This window comes from Dromiciops gliroides, chromosome 1 (genome assembly GCF_019393635.1).
Source record: "Dromiciops gliroides isolate mDroGli1 chromosome 1, mDroGli1.pri, whole genome shotgun sequence".
NCBI classification, from domain to species: domain Eukaryota; kingdom Metazoa; phylum Chordata; class Mammalia; order Microbiotheria; family Microbiotheriidae; genus Dromiciops; species Dromiciops gliroides.
In genome coordinates, this window is record NC_057861.1 from 699913295 (window position 1) to 699934762 (window position 21468).

General features: G+C 43.2%; 1 protein-coding gene across 1 annotated transcript in view; it reads left to right on the plus strand.

Moving 5' to 3' along the window:
- RAB43 (RAB43, member RAS oncogene family) overlaps positions 1-20914 on the plus strand; it is a 37087-nt gene extending 16173 nt beyond the window's left edge. Inside the window, exons 3-4 of the mRNA XM_043984117.1 lie at positions 11594-11777; positions 14946-20914. Coding sequence (XP_043840052.1) covers positions 11594-11777; positions 14946-15196 — 435 coding nt within the window. The 3' untranslated portion in view covers positions 15197-20914. The remainder of the gene's footprint in view (positions 1-11593; positions 11778-14945) is intronic.
- The last annotated feature ends 554 nt before the right edge of the window (positions 20915-21468 follow it).

Below are 21468 nucleotides of genomic sequence, written 5' to 3' on the forward strand. Positions count from 1 at the left end.
TCACCTATTGACTGCATATTGCAGGTATTTACCAAAATGTTTTAAGTGGGAGACGTGACATGGTGGAAAGGACTTGCCTAGCATTTATAGACAGTAGAATCAGCTGGGTTCATATTCCACAGATGTCCAGTGACCTTTGGCAAAATCACTTAATGATCTAGCTAGCATATGTCACTGTAAGGTGAAAGGGCTTTATGAGGCAGATGCAGTTATCCCCATATTATAATTCAGACTGAAGCCCAGAGATAGACACAGCTGCTAAGTGTCTGAGGTAGAATTTGAACTCAGGTCTTGACTCCAAGTTCAGCAAATAAGGAAAGAGATAAGCTTTTTTTACAAGATAAGTGTTAATCTCTACAGCCTGGGTGATAGCTTTAAATGCATTGTATCCAGCTTCATTAAATTGTTACTTAACCTTCCTAGAAGGTCTAAGCTGTAGTATTATCATGATATCCTTCCAGTGGCCCTAATCACCATCCCAGCCTCTCCCTAGAAGGAAGAAAAAAAGCATCTATTAAGTGCCAACTGTATGCCGGGGCATCTATATGGCACATTTTATAGAGTACATGGCTGGGGTTAAGAAGACCTGACTAGCTATGTGACTCTAGGCAAGTCCCTTAACTCTGTTTGCCTCTCCTTCCTCATCTGTAAAAATGACCCAGAGAAGGAAATGGCAAACCACTTCAGTATCTTTACCAAGAAAACCCCCAATAGGTCACAGAGTCAGATGTGACTGAACAACAACAATGAACTATGTGTCGGGCACTGTGCTAAGCACTCGACAAATACTAACTCACTTAACCCTCATCACAGTTGCCTAATTTTACAGTTGAGGAAACTGAGGCAGACAGTGTTAATGATTTGCCCAGGGTTATACAGCTACTAAATGTCTGAAGCTGGATTTGAACTCATTAAGTTTTTTTGTTTTTGTTTTTTTGCTGCAGGGCAATGAGGGTTAAGTGACTTGCCCAGGGTCACACAGCTAGTAAGTGTCAAGTGTCTGAGGCTGGCTTTGAACTCGGGTCCTCCTGAATCCAGGGCCAGTGCTTTATCCACTGTGCCACCTAGCTGCCCCTGAACTCATTAAGTTCTAACTCTAGGCTTATCACTCTGTCCCCTGCACCATCTAGCTACTCAGCCAACTTGTTAGCCAGACCATATCTAATGTGCTAAGTACCACATTTCAAGAGGAACCGTGACAAGGAGTGTCCTCATTTTGATCTCTTGGGGTTCTATGATACAATATCCTGGTGCTCAAGCCTCCACTTGGAATATTTCCAGTTAGGGGGAGAGCTCATGAAGCTGCCTGCTCCATTGTTAGGCAGCTGTAATGTTTGGGAAGTCCTTTCTTAACTGAGTAGAAATCTACCTCCCTGTATTACCATATTTGTTCAGTCATGTCCTGCTCTTCATGGCCCCATTTTGGGGTTTCCTTGGCCAAGATCCTGGAGCGGTTTGCCATTACCTTCTCCAGCTCATTTTACAGATGAGGAAACTGAAACAAATACGGTTAACTGACTTATCCAAGGTCACACAGCTAGGAAGTGACTTTGAACTCTAAGAAGATAAATCTTCCTGACTCCAGATCCCAGTACTTTATCTACTCACTGTACCATCTAACTGCCATATTACTATTTATTGGTCCCTAATTCCTCCTTCTGGAGCAAAACACAAGGGTATCTATCAGCGCTTTTCCACAACAGCCTTCCAGATATTTGAGAACTACTCTCATAGCTCCTCTTAACATTTACCTCTCTAGGCTCATTATTGCTCTGAAACCATAGTTCTGAGGTTCACACTGTAAATTTGCCTAGAAGACCCCAAGACCTCCTGGGCCCACAAAAGTTCTTTCCGGGTCTTTCTTGGCTAACCCCTGCTGAAAGGGAGGTTGAGAGGGAAATGCAATTGGTTCACTTCTTCAAATATTATTAAACTTCCTCCTTCTCAGGGTGATCTGGACAGTTTCCAAGGTTGCCTCCTTTGCTGCCTGGGATCCTTCCTTACAAATTTATGGAAGGATTACACCTTTGCTCAACCTAGTCCCTTCTTCCCAGAGAAGAACAGAGAAGAGTTTAAAGGCTGGTTTGCTAACTGGAAGTTAAGATTTATTAAACAAGGCAGGGGGGGGGGGGGACGGGGGGACAGACAGGGAGTGGATAAATTTTATAATCCAAAGTCCGTGTTGATTCGCTTGGTTTGTTTAGATAATGTAAGCAGAGAACTGTTCAAATAGGATGTGTGGAGGGGGGAGTCCATGTAGCTGTTTAGACTTGGCTGTTGTTTTAAGTAGTTTGAAGTCTATCATGTGATCCCATAGTTTGTTTGGAGATGGGGATGGGTAGTGAGAGACAATTTCAGAAAGACAGAAGCCTGAGGCATCAACTGTGTGTGAATTAATCAACCTTGAGTTTCCAAGTGCAGTTTGGTTGGGCTTAGGAATTTGTTTAAACAAAGTAAATGGGCAAAGGAGAGAAGAAACATCCACCCACCCCCCAGAAAAGAAAAGGAAAATTCAGTTAGAAAAAAGAGAAGACATGATGAAAAAGGCTCTCCAAATCCAGAAAAAAAACACTGTGGAATATGGATGTAGATTGAACCATACTATTTCTTTTGTTTTTGGTGCTGTTGTTTTTCTTTTTGGGGGTTTTTCCTTTTTGCTCTGATTCTTCTCTTATAACATGACTAATGCAGAAATATGTTTAATGTTATTCATATATAACCTATATCAGATTACTGGCTGTCTGGGGGGGGAGAAAAATTTGAAACTAGAAATCCTATAAAAACAAATGTTGAAAACTATCTCTACATGTAACTGGAAAATAATAAAATACTTTTATAATTTAAAAAGAAAAAAGAGAAGAGAAGAAAGAATGCCTCAGACAGTATTATGAAACTAGGGGGTGTGGAGAGCAATCAGTGTTGAGTTTGAGATCATTTAGCCATCATAGACTTGGTAGAGATCAGAGAGGTTGGTGTGGGAGGGAGGTGGGGCAGCTATGGAAAAAGAAATGGGGGAAGCCACCTTAGATTTCTGGGAAGGATGCTTAGAGGAGTGAAATAATGATGAAGTGAAAGGTGGCAAGGATAATTCTGGGCTGAGACCTGTCTGGGTGTTATAGTCCTCGATCTGCTTGCTCCCTAAAGTGAACACTGTCTAATCAGCCTCATTAAACTTTACATCTCTCTTTCCCCTGGGGTCCTTTGGAGACTGAAGTATCAGGTCTTGCTGTTTAGTCAGAGGGATGGGATTTCATATTGAGTTAGAGCACTAATAAGAATAGGGATCTAATTAAGTAGGTAATTGGCTAGTGGCTTAGGTGGTGGTGGTCATGTGGGTCTGCACTATAAGGGGAGCGGCCAAGTAATTGACTTCCTCTTTTCCTTCCCCTTGTTTTTTCATCCTGGGGGGGGGGGCAGTCTTATAGTGAAATGATTGTGACAGTTTCCAAGTTTGGTTCTTGGAAAGCTTGGTCAGTGGCATTTCTGCCATTTTGACTCTCACTGACTTTTTATCTCTTCCATTATCCTAAAGTCCTGGCCAAAAAAAGACAAAGATTGACAAATCTGAGCCCCAGTGCCTAGCTCACTGTTTTTTCCTCTTGCCCTGAATATGAATACGACGAAAGCACTCATGAACTCAGCATTGGGTCAGACCTTCTCTCAGACCATTCAGTGGTTCAGCCCAACACCACTGAAGTTTCTGCACCATCTATCAAATTAAGCATTTACCAAGAGTAATTCTAGAGCCCAGGAGAACCTTAGATTGAGTTCAGAGTTCATCAGGTTTGGTACCTTCCTTTAACAGATGAGAAGCAAGGCCCAAGGATGGGAAAGGACTTGCCTTAGGCCATGTGCACAGGGGTGAGTGGTGGATTGGGACACAGGCAACCTTTTGTCCCTTGGTCTAAACATATGAAATGATTTGCTGAAGGCCATACTTCAAGTTAATGGCAGAGCTAAAGCTAGAACCCAGGTCTTCATACATACCCCCACTAAAATAGCCTTTCAGTCATCCCATCCTGCTTTGATGGCAGTGTCCACCATTCTTTTGGGTTTTTGAGGGCTGTATGCCCACCCCTGAGAAGAAGTTTATACTTAAGAACACAAAAATAGCTATGCTGGGCCAAAGCCATTTGGCCCAGTCTTTGTTTGGTCTCTGAGGACACCACAGGTCAGACTGGAGAATCATGACTCTCCTCCTTGATGTCAGCCTCAGAGGTGGAGAGAATAAACATCTTAGTCCTGGGTCTTCTGGGTCCTAGCTGGGTGTGAGCATGGGTAAATGACTACCCCTTTGGGCCTGTTTCCTCTTATTTTAAAACAAGCAAGGTAATCTCTACCATCATTGCCAATATTTTATGCATCTGTAACTTTTAAGAGCCCAACTTTCTTTAAGCACTTTTTTTGGGGGGGGGGCAATTGGGGTTAAGTGACTTGCCCAGGGTCACACAGCTAGTAAGTGTTAAGTGAGGCTGGATTTTAACTGAAGTACTCCTGACTCCAGGGCCGGTGCTCTATCTACTGCGCCACCTAGCTGCCCCTCCTTTAAGCATTTAAATCTTTTATCCTTGTTCATATTTTTTTGGAGATTATTTCTATTTTCAGGATTGACTAACCCCCAGGATACCAAATTTACTCCTTTCTTGTAGTTTGTTTCATCCTAAATTTACATCTTTTAACGTTAGTGAGCCTTGGACGCTTTGAGCATCTCTTGTGGAGATAACTGGGCTAGGTAGCTGGGGGATACTAAAGAACATTAAGTGATTGCCTGCCCCTCAGAGATTGTTTGGCTCACTTAGAAGGTAGCCTGTTAGTGCTGGTGAGAGACAGAGGGTAGTGGATAGCAGTCTTGGAGTAAAGATGACTTAATATGGCTGTGTGACTATTGCTAACCTCTCCAGGGGTTAAGGTAATATCCTTATGGATACATTGTGATTTTGATTTAAAACAAAGCGGGGGGCAGCTAGATGGTACAGTGGATAAAGCACTGGCCCTGGATTCAGGAGTACCTGAGTTCAAATCCAGCCTCAGACACTTGGCACGTATTAGCTGTGTGACCCTGGGCAAGTCATTTAACCCCTATTGCCCCACAAAAAAACCCCCAAAAAAACAAAGACAGAAGACTTGAGGTGTTATACCTGGATTACAGATACATTTACTATTCAGCATAAACTAAATTCTGCTTTTATGAGCTAGTGATATTAGATTCTTTTATTTCTTTTTTTTCTTTTAAAATTTTCAGTTCCAAATTCTTTCCTTTTACTCCTCTCCCACACACTGAGATGGCAAACAAAATGACATCAATTAATCATACATGTGAAATCATGCAAAACATTTCCATATTAGTCATGTCAGGGAAGAAAGCAAGAAAATTATACATCAGTTCTCCCTCAGGAGGTGCATAGTACTTTTTTCATCATGAGGCCTTTGAAATTGTCTTGGATCATTGTATTACTGAGAATAGCTAAGTCATTCACAGTTGATCATTGTACAATCATACTGTTACTATATATAGTGTTCTGGTTCTGCTCATTTCACTTTGCATCAGTTCATATAGGTTTTGCCAGGTATTTTCTGAAACCACCTTCCTTGTAATTTCTTATGGCACATTCCATGGCGTATTCCATCGCAGTCAGATGCCACAAGTTGTTCATTCCCCAATTAATGGGCATCCCCTCCACTTCCAATTCTTTGCCACCATAAAAAGCTGCTATAAATATTTTTGTACATTTAGGTCCTTTTCCTTTTTCTTTGTGTGATCTAAGATCCTTCAGGAAAATTGTATGGATTCCAAATAACTAAGGGATATTATAAAAAAAATAAGGAGCGGCGCTTGAAAGTCTAAGCTGTACGTGAGCTGCTTGTCTTGAAGCCTGACATTATTCCTGTGTAAATAGCTGGCATTTTCTAATAATATAAAATAACATAGCTAATAGAGAAAAGAGCTGGACTTTGAAGTCAGGAAGAAAGACCTTGTTTCAAATTCCACCTCAGATACTTATTAGCTATTTAAACCTAAGCAAGTCACTTAATCTCTGCTCAGTTTCCTCATCTGTAAAATGGAGATAATATTAACATCTACCTTCCAGCTTGTTGTAAAGATAATTGTATGTAAGATACTATATACATGTTAGCTACTATTTATTCACACATGTTTTTTTCCTGTATAACTGACAGGGATAGCATCATATAGCATATATTCGTTTATGAATTATTTTCCATTCTCAAACTTGTTTGCATTGAAAGGGGGGGGGGGTTCTTCCTTTTCTTTAGTCACTGTGGGACCAGAGGTTTAGTGTTGGAACGAATCCTGTAAAGACCATGTGGTCCAATCTTTTCATTTTACATATTAGGAAACTAAAAGGGGAAGTGACCTGCCATGGGTCACACAGCTAGTGAGTGTGTGAGGTGGAATTTGAAACAGGGTCTTCCTGGATCCAGCACTGTTCACTACATACAGTATATTGCCTCTCCACGAGTCCTTCCCCAGGAAAATTAGCTTACAGAGGCATGATATTCTTGGGAGGAAAAGAACACCATAAAGATGATACTGTGTGGAGTTGAGATTACATCATTCATTCCAGGGTTACATACAGCCAGGGACTGATATAATCTTTTTAAACATGTAATTGTTTTTCTAGGTGGTCATTAGACAGAGAAAGGGAAAAAATGAGAAAGCTTTGAATAGTGGAAAGAGATTTAGAATCAGGTGATTATCACTGGTATTGTTAACTGAGCCTCAATTTCCTCATCCATAAAATGGGTAGATTAATTTGCAGGACCATTATATGAAAGCACCATATAAATAATAAGCTATTACTATTGCTGCGTCTACTTCTGAAATAAGAAAAAGACACATAATGTGAAGATAAGGAGGAGCAAAATGTTTCTAGTTAACAGGTAACTTAATACAAAATAACTTGACAAGATTTAGAATATAGATAATGAAACAGCTCTCTCTTTGGGAACAGAGAAGGGGCAGACTTCTTAGAAAGACTATTATATATTTCTAAACATTGTCAGTGTGGTCATTGTTTCCTTAATCATGTTTCTTTATCACAAGGGAAAATGTAAGGCTCAAATTATGCCTCAAATACCTACTGATTGTGTGACTTTGGGCAAGTCACTTAACCTCTTTATCTGTAGAAAATTAGGCTGGACTAGAGATCTTTTTTTTTTTTTTTTTTTGCAGGGCAATGAAAAATACCCCACTCTTCCTCCTACCCTGTCCCAATGAGAAAACCTATGTAAACTGATGCAGAGTGAAATACATCTGACACACAACCCAAACTATTTATATAAGAACAACAACATTGTAACTTTTTTTTAGTGAGGCAATTGGGGTTAAGTGACTTGCCCAGGGTCACACAGCTAGTAAGTGTTAAGTGTCTGAGGCTGGATTTGAACTCAGGTACTCCTGATTCCAGGGCCGGTGCTCTATCCACTGCGCCACCTAGCTGCCCCCAACATTGTAACTTTGAAAGAGTTAGTTCTTTTTGTTTGCTTGTTTTTGAGGGGCAATGGGGGTAAGTGACTTGCCCAGGGTCACACAGCTAGTAAGTGTCAAATGTCTGAGGCCGGATTTGAACTCAGCTACTCCTGAATCCAGGGCCAGTGCTCTATCCACTGACCCACCTAGCAGCCCAGACTAGAGATTTTCTATTGGGATGCTTGGGGAGAGATTAAAAAAACCTTAAAACTTAATACCTTAGTACCTTAAAACTGAATCATTCATCTATAAATGCTTAAGGTATATCTTGTAGCTTAGTTTGTTTTCTTAATACCTAGCACCAAAGGAATAGGAATTTTTAGGGCAAGAGGATGAATGTAATGGGGAAGAAGACTTAATTCTGAAACCTAGGAGAAGGTAAAGGTGGCCCTAATTGTAGAATGGATAAGGAGGGACAGAGCAAGAGACGGATGGGAGAAGCAGAGAAATGTTTTGTTCCAGTGCATGACAAGCTTTAACATTTTGACAGTGGCTTCTCCTCTTGTTGACCAAGGCACCTAACTCTCCACTTGGTCTTGGGGGAGGGGTGAGCTAGCTAGCCACACAAGGTGAACTCGCTTTGGGTTGGCAGTAAAGAAAATTTCACGGGTAAAAGTCTGAACAAAGTTCAAGAACTCCTGAGTAATGTTTTTAAATGCATCAAATAGTATATAAAGGGTGAAAATGAAAGCTGATTTAGTGAGGAAATTTTGAGGCCCAAAGAGGTTGTATAACTTGCCCAAGGTCATATTACCAGTGAGTGGCAGACCTGGGATTCTTTTCCAAGTAGAATTGTATTGTGGTTGTGTGTAAAAAAAAAAAAAACATTTTTGTGGAAATTTGTTCATTGAACCCTAAATAATAGTCTTAGACCTACTTGGGTCTCTTAACAATGAACAAATATACATATCCCTCCACCCCCCAGTGAAAGGGAAAAAAGAAAAACTAAACTAAAAACAAAGTCCTTGAAAGAAATAGGCATAGTCAAGCAAACATTCCTTCATTGACCGTGTCCAAAATGAAAAACATCTCAATCTGCACCCTTTGAGTCTGTGACCTGTGTTAGGAGGTGAGTAAGTAGCGGGTTTCATTACAATACCACTTGTTGCATTCAAGATTAAGAATTAAGTCTTTCAGGGGCGGCTAGGTGGCATAGTAGATAAAGCACCGGCCCTGGATTCAGGAGTACCTGAGTTCAAATCCAGCCTCAGACACTTGACACTTACTAGCTGTGTGACCCTGGGCAAGTCACTTAACCCCCATTGCCCCTCAAAAACAAGCAAACAAAAAGAACTAAGTCAAAGTTACAATGTTGGGGGCGGCTAGGTGGCGTAGTAGATAGAGCACCAGCCCTGGATTCAGGAGTACCTGAGTTCAAATCCAGCCTCAGACACTTAACACTTACTAGCTGTGTGACCCTGGGCAAGTCACTTAACCCCAATTGCCTCACTAAAAAAAAAAGTTACAATGTTGTTGTTCTTATATAAATAGTTTGGGTTGTGTGTCAGATGTATTTCACTCTGCATCAGTTTACATAGGTTTTCTCATTGGGACAGGGTAGGAGGAAGAGTGGGGTATTTTTCAGACAATCCACCTTTGCCTCCTAGAATCAGCTACCTGGACAGCAGTCTCTTAGCTTCAGCTCTTCCATCAATAGGGTTTTGATGTTTTGTTATGGTCCCTATATTGTGTTCTTTCCCCACCCCCACTCCTCCAAAAGGAATACCTTTTCACTGGTAGTTTTTTATTAAATAATTTATTTAAGTTTCCAATCTTTGTTTAGATAAGATTTCCAATTTCAATTTTTTTCTCCCTCCCACCCCTCCCTGCCCCCCTCCCCAAGATGGCAGGTAATCTGATATATAACATTAAATATATTTCTGCATTAGTCATGTTATACAAGAAGAATCAGAGTAAGAAGGAAAAATCTCAAAAAAGAAAAACAACAGCACCAAAAACAAAAGAGATAGTATGGTCCAATCAGCATCCATACTACACAGCTTCTTTTTTTTTTTTCTGGATTTGGAGAGCCTTTTTCATCATGAGTCCTTTGGAACTTTCTTATACCATTGTATTGCTGAGAAGAATCAAGTCTATCACAGTTGATCAACACATAATGTTGGTACAATGTACTCCTGTTTCTTCTCATCTGTTCATGCAAGTCCTTCCAGGTTTCTCTGAATTCCTCCTGCTCATCTTTTCTTACAGCACAATAGTATTCCATTACATTCATATACCGCAACTTGTCCAGCCATTCCCCTCAACTTCCAATTCATTGCCACCACAAAAAGAGCAGCTATAAATATTTTTGTACATGTGGGTCCTTTTCCCTTTTCCATGATCTCTTTGGAAAAGACCCAAAAGTGGTATTGCTAGGTCAAAGGGTATGCACAGCTTTATAGCCCTTTGGGCATAATTCCAAATTGCTCTCCAGAATGGTTGGATCAGTTCACAGATCCACCAACAATGCATTAGTGTTCCAATTTTCCCACAGCTTCTCCAACATTTATTATTTTCCTTTTTTGTCATTTTAGGCAATGTGATAGGTGTCAGGTGGTACCTCTGAGTTGTTTTAATTTTCATTTCTCTAATCAATAGTGATCTAGAGCATTTTTTCATATGGCAGTATATAACTTTAATTTCTTCATCAGAAAACTGCCTGTTCATATCCTTTGACCATTTCTCCAGTTGGGGAATGACTTGGATTCTTATAAATTTGATTGAGTTCCCTATATATTTTAGAGATGAGGCATTTATCAGAAGTACTGGCCACAAAAATTGTTTCCCAGCTTTCTGCCTCCCTTCTAATTTTGGATGCATTGCTTCTGTTTGTACAAAAATTTTTTAATTTAATGTAATCAAAATCATCCATTTTGCATTTCATAATATTCTCCATCTCTTGTTTGGTCATAAACTTTTCTCCTTTCCAAAGATCTGAAAGGTAGACTATTCCTTCCTCTCCTAATTTACCTATGGTATCACCTCTTATGTCTAAATCATGTACCCATTTTGACCTTATTTTAGTATAAGGTGTAAGATATTGGTCTAATTTCTGCCATACTATCTCCCAGTTTTCCCTTACTGGTAGTTTTAGAGGCTCATGTTAGGTAATGTCACTATTGGGCTAAGGAAAGGCATGAGGAAACAGGAATTGTAAGACCCTCATGTCTTACAATGAGGTATGCCACATCTTTTACCCATAGCAACGTTACAAACAGAATTGGGCGTGGTATGGACTTTGGTCAGCACAGAGTTACCCAGTATCCCAGTGAAACTTCCCTTATGAAAGTTTATATCTGTGATGGGTGGACAAGGATGTGGTAAACAAGATCATTTCCACAAAGCTAGGTGGTAGATTCTTCCCCCCCCCCCCCAGGGACCATCTTGGCTTCTGGATACTTCTCAGTTTCTCCTTGGGAGTTTGCAAGGTCGACTTTAGAGTTGCTACCTTTGTCTTGTGAGTAGTGGGGCTTAAAGAGGCCCTTCTGGACCTCCTGATCAGTGACAGTTAATAGGATTATTTATTGTTCTGGTTAAGAAATGAGTCATTGAGAAGACTCATTGAGACTCAATGAGACTCATGGAGATGGTGGGGGGTTTTCTGTGTTATGAGAACAGTAGTCCAGGGTGTTACAAAATGAGACTGTGGGGACTATTCAAAATAGAAAAGCCAGAAAGTAACTCCTAGGACCTTGGCTAAGGTACAACTCCCTGGGTAGCATGAGGCAAACGGTAACCTAGGTGCCCACTCCCTTCGTTGCTTGCTGTCCCAAACCAGGAGTTATGTCGTGTACTCTCTGCCCAGTTCCCTGGGCCCTCTCACTGGAATCCTTCTATGAGACTGGGCTGGTCAGGGCTAAGGAGCAGATAGATCTCCAACAAGGATACTATATGTTGCTAGGGGTCCTGACTAGCCAGGTCAACAGAGTCCTTCCTTGCTATTGGTATAGCTTGATCAAAGCTGCAAACAGCTACATTTCTTCCTGTTTGTTGTATTGTCTCCCTGCCCATCCAGTAGTGAGCAAAGCCCTTTATGTCCCTTGGTTTCATTTGGTTCTTACAATCACTGGTGCCTAATTAGATCTCTCCCTTGTGTTCCTATAGTTGCAGATCTGGGACACAGCTGGGCAGGAGCGTTTCCGTACCATCACCCAGAGCTATTACCGAAGCGCCAATGGAGCCATCCTTGCCTATGACATCACCAAAAAGAGTTCATTCCACTCTGTGCCCCACTGGATTGAGGATGTCAGAAAGTATGCAGGCGCCAACATAGTCCAGCTACTGATTGGTGAGTTATAGGACTTTCTTTCCTCTGAATTCCGGGCAGTCAAATCTATTCAATTCAGTAGAGTAGCATTTATTAAACACCTACAGTGTACCAAGTGCTTTGGCCACCTAACCCAAGTAGGGTTGCTGTGTTATAGCCTAATCCTCTGTTGTATAGGAGAGGAAACTAAGGCCCAAATGCATAGTGGTAGAGCCAGAGTTTCAACCCAAATATCTTCACTTCTAGTCCTACTTAGAACCTTTAGGGCAACCCTCAGGGGGTGTGTGTGTCTGTGTGTCTGTGGGGGGGGGTTGTCTCTCTGTGTGTCTGTGTGTGTCTGTCTCTGTCTCTCTTGGACACACGCACACCAGGGGTTTCTCAAAATGTGATATGAGACTGGAACTGTGGGCTAGCTGGGGTAGGGAGCAGGAGTGAAAAAAGGATGTCACGGTGGTCATTAGTGCAAAGGTGAGTTGACAGTGCCAATTAGTTGATTAGCTTTTGACCTGCCCTAGGTCCTGAAATGCAAGCTTGAATCCAGGAATCAGCTGGACAGAACGTCAGGGGTCACCAAACCTAATCCTCTTATTTTCTATGTAGGACAAGATGTGAGGAATGAAATGCCCAGAATCTTCGGGGGGGGGGTAGGGGGGGAAGGGGGAGCCAGGATTTGAACCCAAGTCTTCTGACTCCAAAACCCCTACTGCAAGCCACTGGTACTCAGCTAGTCCAGGAAAAAAAGCTGTTTACTCAAAAGGCATTTCTTATTGGACCTTATTCTACTTCCATACTTAAACTTCATTCATTCAATAATTTATTAAGCACTTGAATTTACTGATTCCCCATGACTATTTCAAGTGTCTCTGTAAGCCCTCAGCCCTTCTCCTTCCATGGTCACGATTTTGTTGCCAGTTCTATTGAGAAAATGAAAGTCATTTTTCTTCAGTTCCCTCAATTTCCTGCTTCTCCTCAAACCTCCTTCCCTCCCATCTCAAAGGAAACCTTCCCTTTTGCTAAGGTTCACACCTCTGCCTAGCTCTCAATTATACTTTGAGAATCCCTAGATTCTCCTGCCCCTCCTCCAGAACTTTGTCCTGTCAGTTACCCACGTGATATGTCTTTAATCTCTCCCATTCTCTTGGTCCCTATCCATCTGTTTACAAACATGCTTAGCTCTCCACAATCCAAAAAGAAAAAAAAAATCCCTTGACCCTTCTGTTCCATCAAACTTGCCATCTGTTCTCTCTTTTCTTCTCCCATGTTCTTGGGGAAAAAAGGGTCTCCATCAGATGCCACCATGACTTACTACCCACTCGCTCATCTTCTGACTTCTGTCACCACTACCTTATAGAAAGTGCTCTCAGAACAGAGATGCTGGCAAGATTTGTGTCCCCTGCTTAACCTCATAGGAACTTGGATCTAGAACTCAGGACCTTAGCCATCACTTCAGGAAACTGAGACCCAGGGAGGTTAAGTGATTTATTTATCCAAGGTCACTCAAGTATTAAGTGGTAGAACTAGAATTGGAACTCAGGTCCTTTGACTCCAAATCCATTGCCCATTTTAAGAAAACAGACAGGGGCAGCTAGGTGGTGGATAGAGCACCGGCCCTGGATTCAGGAGGACCTGAGTTCAAATCTGGCCTCAGACACTTGACACTTACTAGCCCTGTGACCCTGAGCAAGTCACTTAACCCCAATTGCCTCACCAAAAAAGAAAGAAAGAAAGAAAGAAAGAAAACAGACAAGTAGGAAGCTTTGAAAGGTAAATTTATTATATACTTGCATCTCGCATATATAAATATATGTGTATAAGTATATAAATAAATTCACTCTTCAAAGCTTCTTGTCTGCTTTCTTCTGACCTTCATTCTGTTCTTTTCTGTACATTACTTTTTGGTATCCTTTTTGTGTGTGTGGGTGGCAATGAGGGTTAAGTGACTTGCCCAGGGTCACACAGCTAGTAAGTGTTAAAAGTCTGAGGCCGGATTTGAACTCAGGTCCTACTGACTCCAGGGCTAGTGCTTGAGCCACCTAGCTGCCCCAGTATCCTTTCTTTGTCACTACCCCTTGCTTCCTCTCACCTTCCCCCTCACCATTTGAAAAACAAAACCCTTGTAGCAGATAAGGCACAGTCAAGCAAAACCAATTCCATTATGTTAACCTGAAATCTGCCTTCTTGAAATGTCCAGTCATTGCTCTTAATTGTATGGGGGTGTATGGAGTGTTCAAGGAGGACGACTAGTACCTCTGGTGTGAGGGCTTGCTGAGCCGTCAGGCTGCTCATCTACCTTTTGAGGTCTACCTGTCACCCAACTCTCTCCTGTGGCTCCAAGAAGCTGTAGCATGCACAGGGGCCACACCCTGGTAAAACCACCCAGCAGACAGGCTAAACCAGGTTGGGGTACTCAACAAGTGAGTTATTGGATCTCTACCCCCAGTATGTGAAGCATCTCCCATCTGGATGGGCAGATGAGAATCATTGTTCATCTATTCTTCCAGATTCATCTCAAATGCCTTCTGTGCTGCCCCCCTCATCCCCAGTTTCAATCTCTTCCTCTTCTTGACTCATGGCAACTTGTATCTTGTCTCATACTCATTCTGTCTTCTGCATTATAGTTTTTCCATTTCATGTGGGCATTGCATCTCCCCCTGATGAATTGTAAAGAAGTTCCATGACCTCAGGACCACATGATACAATCTTTTGGTGTTTTCCCCAGCACCTATTGCTGTACTTACTCAGGAGCCTTTATAATCAGATTAAGGGGGTAGGGAAAATAGAATGAAGGGGACTATTGTGGAGATGAGCTATAGAAAAAGTGAATGAGCATTTATTAAGCTTGGCCCTTTGCTAGGTAATGAATTGGGCTTGGGAGATACAAAGAGGTAGCTTTGAGGAGTATAGAAAAATAGAGGAAAAGCAGTGTTATTGAGAGACTTAGAGAAGAGGGAAGTTTTAGGGGGCAGCTAGTTTAATTGTGGTGTTGGGGAAGATGATAAGCACCTCTAGGTCCTTAATCAGTGCTTATTGACTGTATGCAGAACTCTCCTCCCCTGGGGAGGTTTGCTGGTTTTTTTAATCTTCCTGTCTGCCTCCTTCCTACTCTATCCACATCTTCCCTTCCCCTCCTCAAGCCTCAGAGAGAAGATTCCATCTGCCTAACTGACACAAACTGGCTTCTCCTGACAGGAAACAAGTCAGACTTAAGTGACCTTCGAGAAGTTCAGCTGGCTGAAGCCCAGCTTCTGGCCGAGCGTTACGAGATCCTCTGTGCCATCGAGACCTCTGCCAAGGACTCCAGTAACGTAGAGGAAGCCTTTGTGAAGGTGGCCACCGAGCTCATGATGAGGCACGGGGGACCTGTGTTCAATGAGAAGAACACGGACAACATCAAACTGGACAGCAAGGACGTGGCAGAAAGCTGGGGCTGTGGGTGCTGATGGTGCCATGCTCAGGTGGTGGGCAGGCACCAGCGCAGATGGGATGATAGGCAGTGCTAATACTGTAGTTTTCTCTGACCTAATGCTAAGTAGTGTTATTGCAATAACTCCTGCCCCAAAATGGGGGACCAACGATTCTGTAGCCGCCAGACCAGTTTTGATTGTGCTTTGCCGATTTTTTTTTTCCTTTTTAAAGGGACATAGTTAAAAGCAGTTGGGTCTACTGCTATGGCCATAATGCAAAAGGGGAGAGTTTCCCTGAAGGAAGGAGTTAGGGGGAAGGGGACCTCTGAGGTCCCTAATGGCTCCTTTGCTATAAGGATGACTGTAGGCTTGCTCATTAGTTGACTTTGGTTTAGATGCAGAAAAGAGGAAGGGAGGCCAGAGCATTCTCCCCCAAACTCATTTGAGGAAAAAGTTTCAACCCAGCATCCTTTGCTTGTGTCCCTTTAAATCCTTCACCTTGTAGGAGCCATCCAAGCTCCCAAAGTTAATTGGTGGGACAAGTGGAGAGAATTGTCCTCAGCTGAGAAAGGGAGATGATAGCCATTGAGATCCCTGAGGTACCATTCTCACCTTCCTCTGTCTCTACCTACTTCCCCCTTGCCAATCCTGGTTTCTGTCATGGTTATTCTAATCATTCAGACTATAATGAGGCCAAGAGTGTGTTTTTTGGGGGGTTGGTGTTTTTAAGGTCAGGTACCCAGTGGCCCACCTGAGTGGAGTTTGAATAGGGTTTAGATCCTTTTTTCCCTTTTCCTTTCCTGTGTTTGATTTTCATGCTGCTTTGATTGGTTGGATGACTCTGGTCACTTCAGGTTTCTTTTCTTAGCCCAGGGTGCAATCTGCCCTTTCCAGGGCCGCCCCTTCTGTCAACAGAATCGGATGAGCAGGATGTGGTGAGCGCCATCTTGGCCCCCATCAATCAGCTTAGCTCAGACTCCCCTCTCCCCTGGGCTCGGAGCCCAAGGACCCAAAGCAGGAGGGCAGGAAGGGCCCCAACTTATTCTTTCTAGCTTAGAAAACTTGGCTCTTTTTCCTGGTTCTAAAAGTCTCTTTCTCTCCCAGCGCCAAGCAGCAGTGGTGGCTCTGCTTTAAGGGTAGTTAAACAGCTAAGATGTTCTGAGGAGCAGGAATGGAGGATGAGGACGGAGAGGCCAGGCTCAGACAAGGATAAGGTGGGAGGAGTTTGGTTGCAATTCACCCAAAGCAGCTGTGGTCATGATGTGTTCTCTTTCTCAGTGAAAACCAGTTCCTGAGAAGGTTTATATTTTTAGAAGAAATGTGAACCTGTTCATTAAACAGAAAGTGAAAATACTCCAGAAGCAGAGGGGAGGGTAAGGCCCTTCCAGCCTGCTTTTCGCTCATGGTTAGGGGAGGGGAGGACTCACTCTCTTGAGACAGAGATTCAGGCTTGGAGATTTCCATCCAAAGAATCCAATCCTCCAGATGGATTTACATTCATTTTCCTACAGCTCATCATTGAGTCTGTGGCACACAGGAAAGAGAGAGGGTCAGTGCTGGCACCAATCTGCACCAGCTCCCTGTTGGTTTCTAACATGGTAGGGCCAGAAAGGGCCACTTGTCCCCTCTGTTCCTTTACTTCCTCTCTTCAGGAAATGGGAGGCCCTGTTGAAAGGTTAGCTTTTTCCTTCAGACTCAGATCTGGTGAAGAGAAAGTTCTTTATCCTATCTCCAAGTGAAAAATGATTTTTTAAAAACAACCCTCTATTCTTCCTACAAAATTTAGCCCCACTCTTGTAGGCACTGTAGGTCTCTTGAAAATAGATTTGTGGGGCAGCTAGGTGGCACAGTGGATAGACCACTGGCCCTGGATTCAGGAGGACCTGAGCTCAAATCCGGCCTCAGATACTTAACACTTACTAGCTGTGTGACCCTGGACAAGTCACTTAACCCCAATTGCCTAGCAAAAAAAAAAAGAAAAGAAAAGAAAGAAAATAGATTTGTGAACCCAAAGGAGCAGTGTTGAAAGCTTCTTTGGGTCTCCTCACCAGCCAACTGATATCATTGGGAGCTGCACAGAAATGGCCAACCCGTCGGGAGTTTCCACGTACACAGGTTTCTGTTTTAGTCTATTTGGTTAATGGAAAAAAAGAAAAGGCTGGATCTCCAAGCCTTATCTCTTAGGTACCACTAACCTCCTGAATCTGGGCACATTCTCAGGGGCCTTCTAGAGTCAGAGTACCCCATTTTGGTTATCTCTTTAGAATTTTGATGGGCAAAAATAACCCATCCTCACCTTACCATTGTGCTACTCTTGTCTTCCCACTTTAATAATATCATAGGCCACTTTGTGTCCTCATATCCTTTCTTTGGGTTTCAGGATTAGAATCCTCCCCAACCATTCATCCCTGAAGGAGGTAGGCTCTGTGACCTGTTCCTACCCTCCCTTCCAGGCTAGCTAGCCCTGGGGATGAATGGAACCAAGCCAGGCTGACATTACTGAGCAATGATAGCAGATTGGAAGAGTGAGCTAGCTGCTAGCCTTCAGAAAGAGACCTTCAGAAAGGGAACACCTGCCATGCTGAGGCCTGGCCCTGTTCTGGCCTCAGAAGGTAGCTACACACAGAACAAGGGAGCGAGGACCCCAGATGGAGTCCTGGTGGTTGGCTGAATGTGGAGGGGGTGGGGGAGGGAAGGAAGGGTAGGAAGGGTGTTCTTCTCTCCTCCCAGACTTCCCCCTCCCTCCCCACAAGCTCCAAACTCCTCTCCCAAGCCTTCTTTCTCACAAAGCTGCCAACAGGAGGTGCAGGGCCCTGAGATCTCAGCTTTCCTAGAATCTACTGTCAAAATCTTCTGCTAAAATCATCAAATCATAATGATTCTGAGCACGGATGGGGGTTAACTAGGTCGTTTGCCTCTTCATGATGTGGGGTAGGGGGACCAGGACCAAGTTAGTCTGGGGGGCAGCTAGGTGGTGCAGGAGTACCTGAGTTCAAATCCGGCCTCAGACACTTAACACTTACTAGCTGTGTGACCCTGGGCAAGTCACTTAACCCCAATTGCCTCACTAAAAACCCAACAAAAAGTGCCTGGTCTCAAGTCATCTGGCTTGTCCCCTTTGGTCTCCACAGTTACTCCTCAGATACATATTTGAGAGAGTTGCTCCATTCCCAGATCCCTCTTAATAGTATAAAGGGGGAAAGGAGAGGCCTCTTTCTGAAAAGGGCCCTGAATGTTGGGAAAGGAAACCACCCAAAATGGGTATCTGGGAGCCAGATCTTTCTCACCTCACAGGGCTATTGTGAGGAAAGGACTTTGTAGACAATAAGATGAGGTGAAAAAAAATCATTTCCTAGGACTAAAATGAGACCAGTGGCTTCTCCTACCCACCTTAGCCCCTAATAATGGCCATTTATCTAAGCTAAGGATGGCGCTGTTAGACCATCATTTACTGTAGAATTCCCCTTTTCTATGAGGGCACAAGTTGAATTTTTGTCAACCCACAGGGACAGAACCGTAGCTTACTTTCTTATTCTGTTGGTTCCTCAGCCCCCCCAACTTTCCCTCTTCAACCCCTATAGAGAAGCCAAGTTCAAATTTAGTGTTTCTTGGTAGCGTTTGAGCCGAAGAAAAGGCTTTGGTTGTATGTATGGCTCGGCTACGGCTACAAGACTGGAGTATAGGGGCATTCCTGGTTGTCTGGGACAGTGGAGAGTGAGGTTTAGGGTTCTCTCATGGCTTTTGTTGAGGATGATTTCAACTTCTTGCTGTTGTTCCCTTAGTTTGGCCCAGGGCCCTTCCTCTATTTCCCTTGATGTTATGTCTTGAATTTCACTCTCCCATGTTGAGTAGAAATTAAGGCCAGTTTCTAACTCCCTTCTTCTTAAAACACACACAACCCAGTTTCTGCTATTTCTCTCAGTGGCACCTCAGGTTTAGAAACTGAGTTCCCCTTGTCTCTGACCACTTTCTTACTTCCCAAATTCCTTTGACTTCTTCTTTTAGGATCTTTTAGGTACCTGGCACTCCTACCCCATTACAGATTTTTTGATCACCTCAAGCCTGGATTACAGTAATAACCTTTTAACTAGGCCTCTGCTTCCATTCTCTTCCCCCTGGGATATATCCTATGTGTCACCAGACTTGGTTTGCTGAAGTACATCTCTGATATCCTTCCCCTTGATATACCTACCACCCATACACTCACCTTTGCCTGCGGAATAAATCCCAAATTCAGCCGCCTGCCATTCAACTAGACTTTACCCTTTCCCTGCACTGTTCCTTTCCTGATATTATTCTACCTCTCCCTGATGTGTACCACCCACTATCTCCATCTATCAAAATTTTAACCATCCCATAAGGCCCTGATTAAAGGCTACCTCTTACCACAGGTAACAAGGCCTTCCCACCCTTCCTTTATTTCTTGCATATTCAAGCTATGAGGTGGTAGTGGTCTTGCATGGATAGCTCCCCAGGGACAAGGACCCCATCTTATTTAGCTTTGCCCTAGGGCCTAGCACAATGCCCACACATTGGTAGGTTTTAAGTATGTGTTCAACAAATGCAATATACAGATCTAAAAGGAATTGGCAGAATAGTTTTCATTCCACTTGGGCCTTGGGAAGAGCAGGTGAGGAGTGAGCCCTCCTTCCTTCAGCCTCATGTTTACCCACTAGAGACTATTGGGTAACTGCTAGAGGATTTGGCTTAGGCTGAACCCCAACCTTCTTAAATGTCCCTCCCTGGGATGCCTCCCCACCCCCTAGAGTGAGGAGAACCTGTTCTAATCTCTTCCTTGTTTATAAATTACCAAAGAGCAGGGGGAGGGACTGCTAGGGCCCAGTGTAGCCAGCCAGGCCAGCAGGGGAGGTTGGCCGTTCTGGAAGCAAACAGCATGAAATGGACACTCGCTTCTGGTGGAATTTCATCTCCAACCAGCTCTGACAGGCCAGTTTGGGTTTCAACTGTAGTTAACATGACCCAGGGAAGCTTTGGATGGCCGTGGCCTTGTCCTAGCATGGGGTGGGGGGGGGGGGCTGAGAAACATGATTTATGTTCAAAGGGTTTGCCTCAACATCTCCCAGGTGTCTGAACTGTCTAATCCCGGCCATCTGCTGAGATGGCTTGTCCAATGAGCGGGGTTTGTATGTTGTATTTAAAATAGAAACTGGAAACAGATTTGGGCATTCTCTGCTCTGAGGAGGTGGGGGTGGGGTATCATTTCAAGACTAGGGTTTTGTTTTGTTTTGTTTTTTTCATTTTTGTGAAAACTGCCATCCCCCAAATAGATCTGCCCTGAATCTGGCAGGGGGAGAGCATAGATGCCCCCAGGCCGATAGAGGTCTGTCTTGTTTGTCCCTCTAGGGCAGAAAGTTGAGGTCCAGCATAGATTCTGGATTGCCAATGGGCAGAAGAGGGAAGAAAGCTCTTAATTCATATTGAATTCAATTATTTCATTTCCAAAATGACTTCAGAGATGACAGTGTTGGGTGGCCACCTCTTGGGGTCCCCTTTTCTCTCTTTTCTGTCACTTTCTCTGTCTCCTGTAGCTCCTCGGTCACTTTACTCCTCAGGAGAACACGGGAAACCATTCTCTTTTTTTGACTTGACCTACCCGGATAAGGCCAAGGCAATTTGGAATGTGAGGCCTTGAGAGTGAACTTTGTATACTTTAGTCATTTTTTGATATTTTACCTTTTCGTCTATTTATGGATTTATAAACTTTATTAATAAAAATGTTTATTTTTAAAAATATGAAACTTGCCTTTTGGAAAATTTTAGCAGAAGCAGACTTGCTACACCCCTGTACACCATTAAACAGATTTCATTAAAAAAAAGAAAGAAGACATGCAAAGAGAGCTTTGTTGTTTCTCCATCAGCCTTCCCCACTTGCTTTAGGCTCAAGCTAAAATAACCACATCCCGGGCCAGATCTTCATTTCCTGGCAGAAGTAAAAGTGTGTGTGTGTGTGTGTGTGTGTGTGTGTGTGTATGTGTGTATGTGTGTGTACGTGTGTATGTGTGTGTGTGTGTGTACGTGTGTACATGCACACAGGTTTTATGGGCAGAGGGAGATAGCATTGTGGTTCTCCCTTTGGGCAAGAGAAAGGAAAAAACTATAGGCCAAGGAACCCTAAAAACAATCATAAATTGGAGTGGGGGATGTGGATCCTGGAGACTTGAGAGATCAGATGTCTCCATGTTAGAGAAAAGGGACCCAAAGCCCAGAAACATTGGTTTGCTCAAAGTTACACCAAATTTAGAGGACAGAAATGAGACCAGAACTCAAGTTTCCTGTTCTGCAGTCCA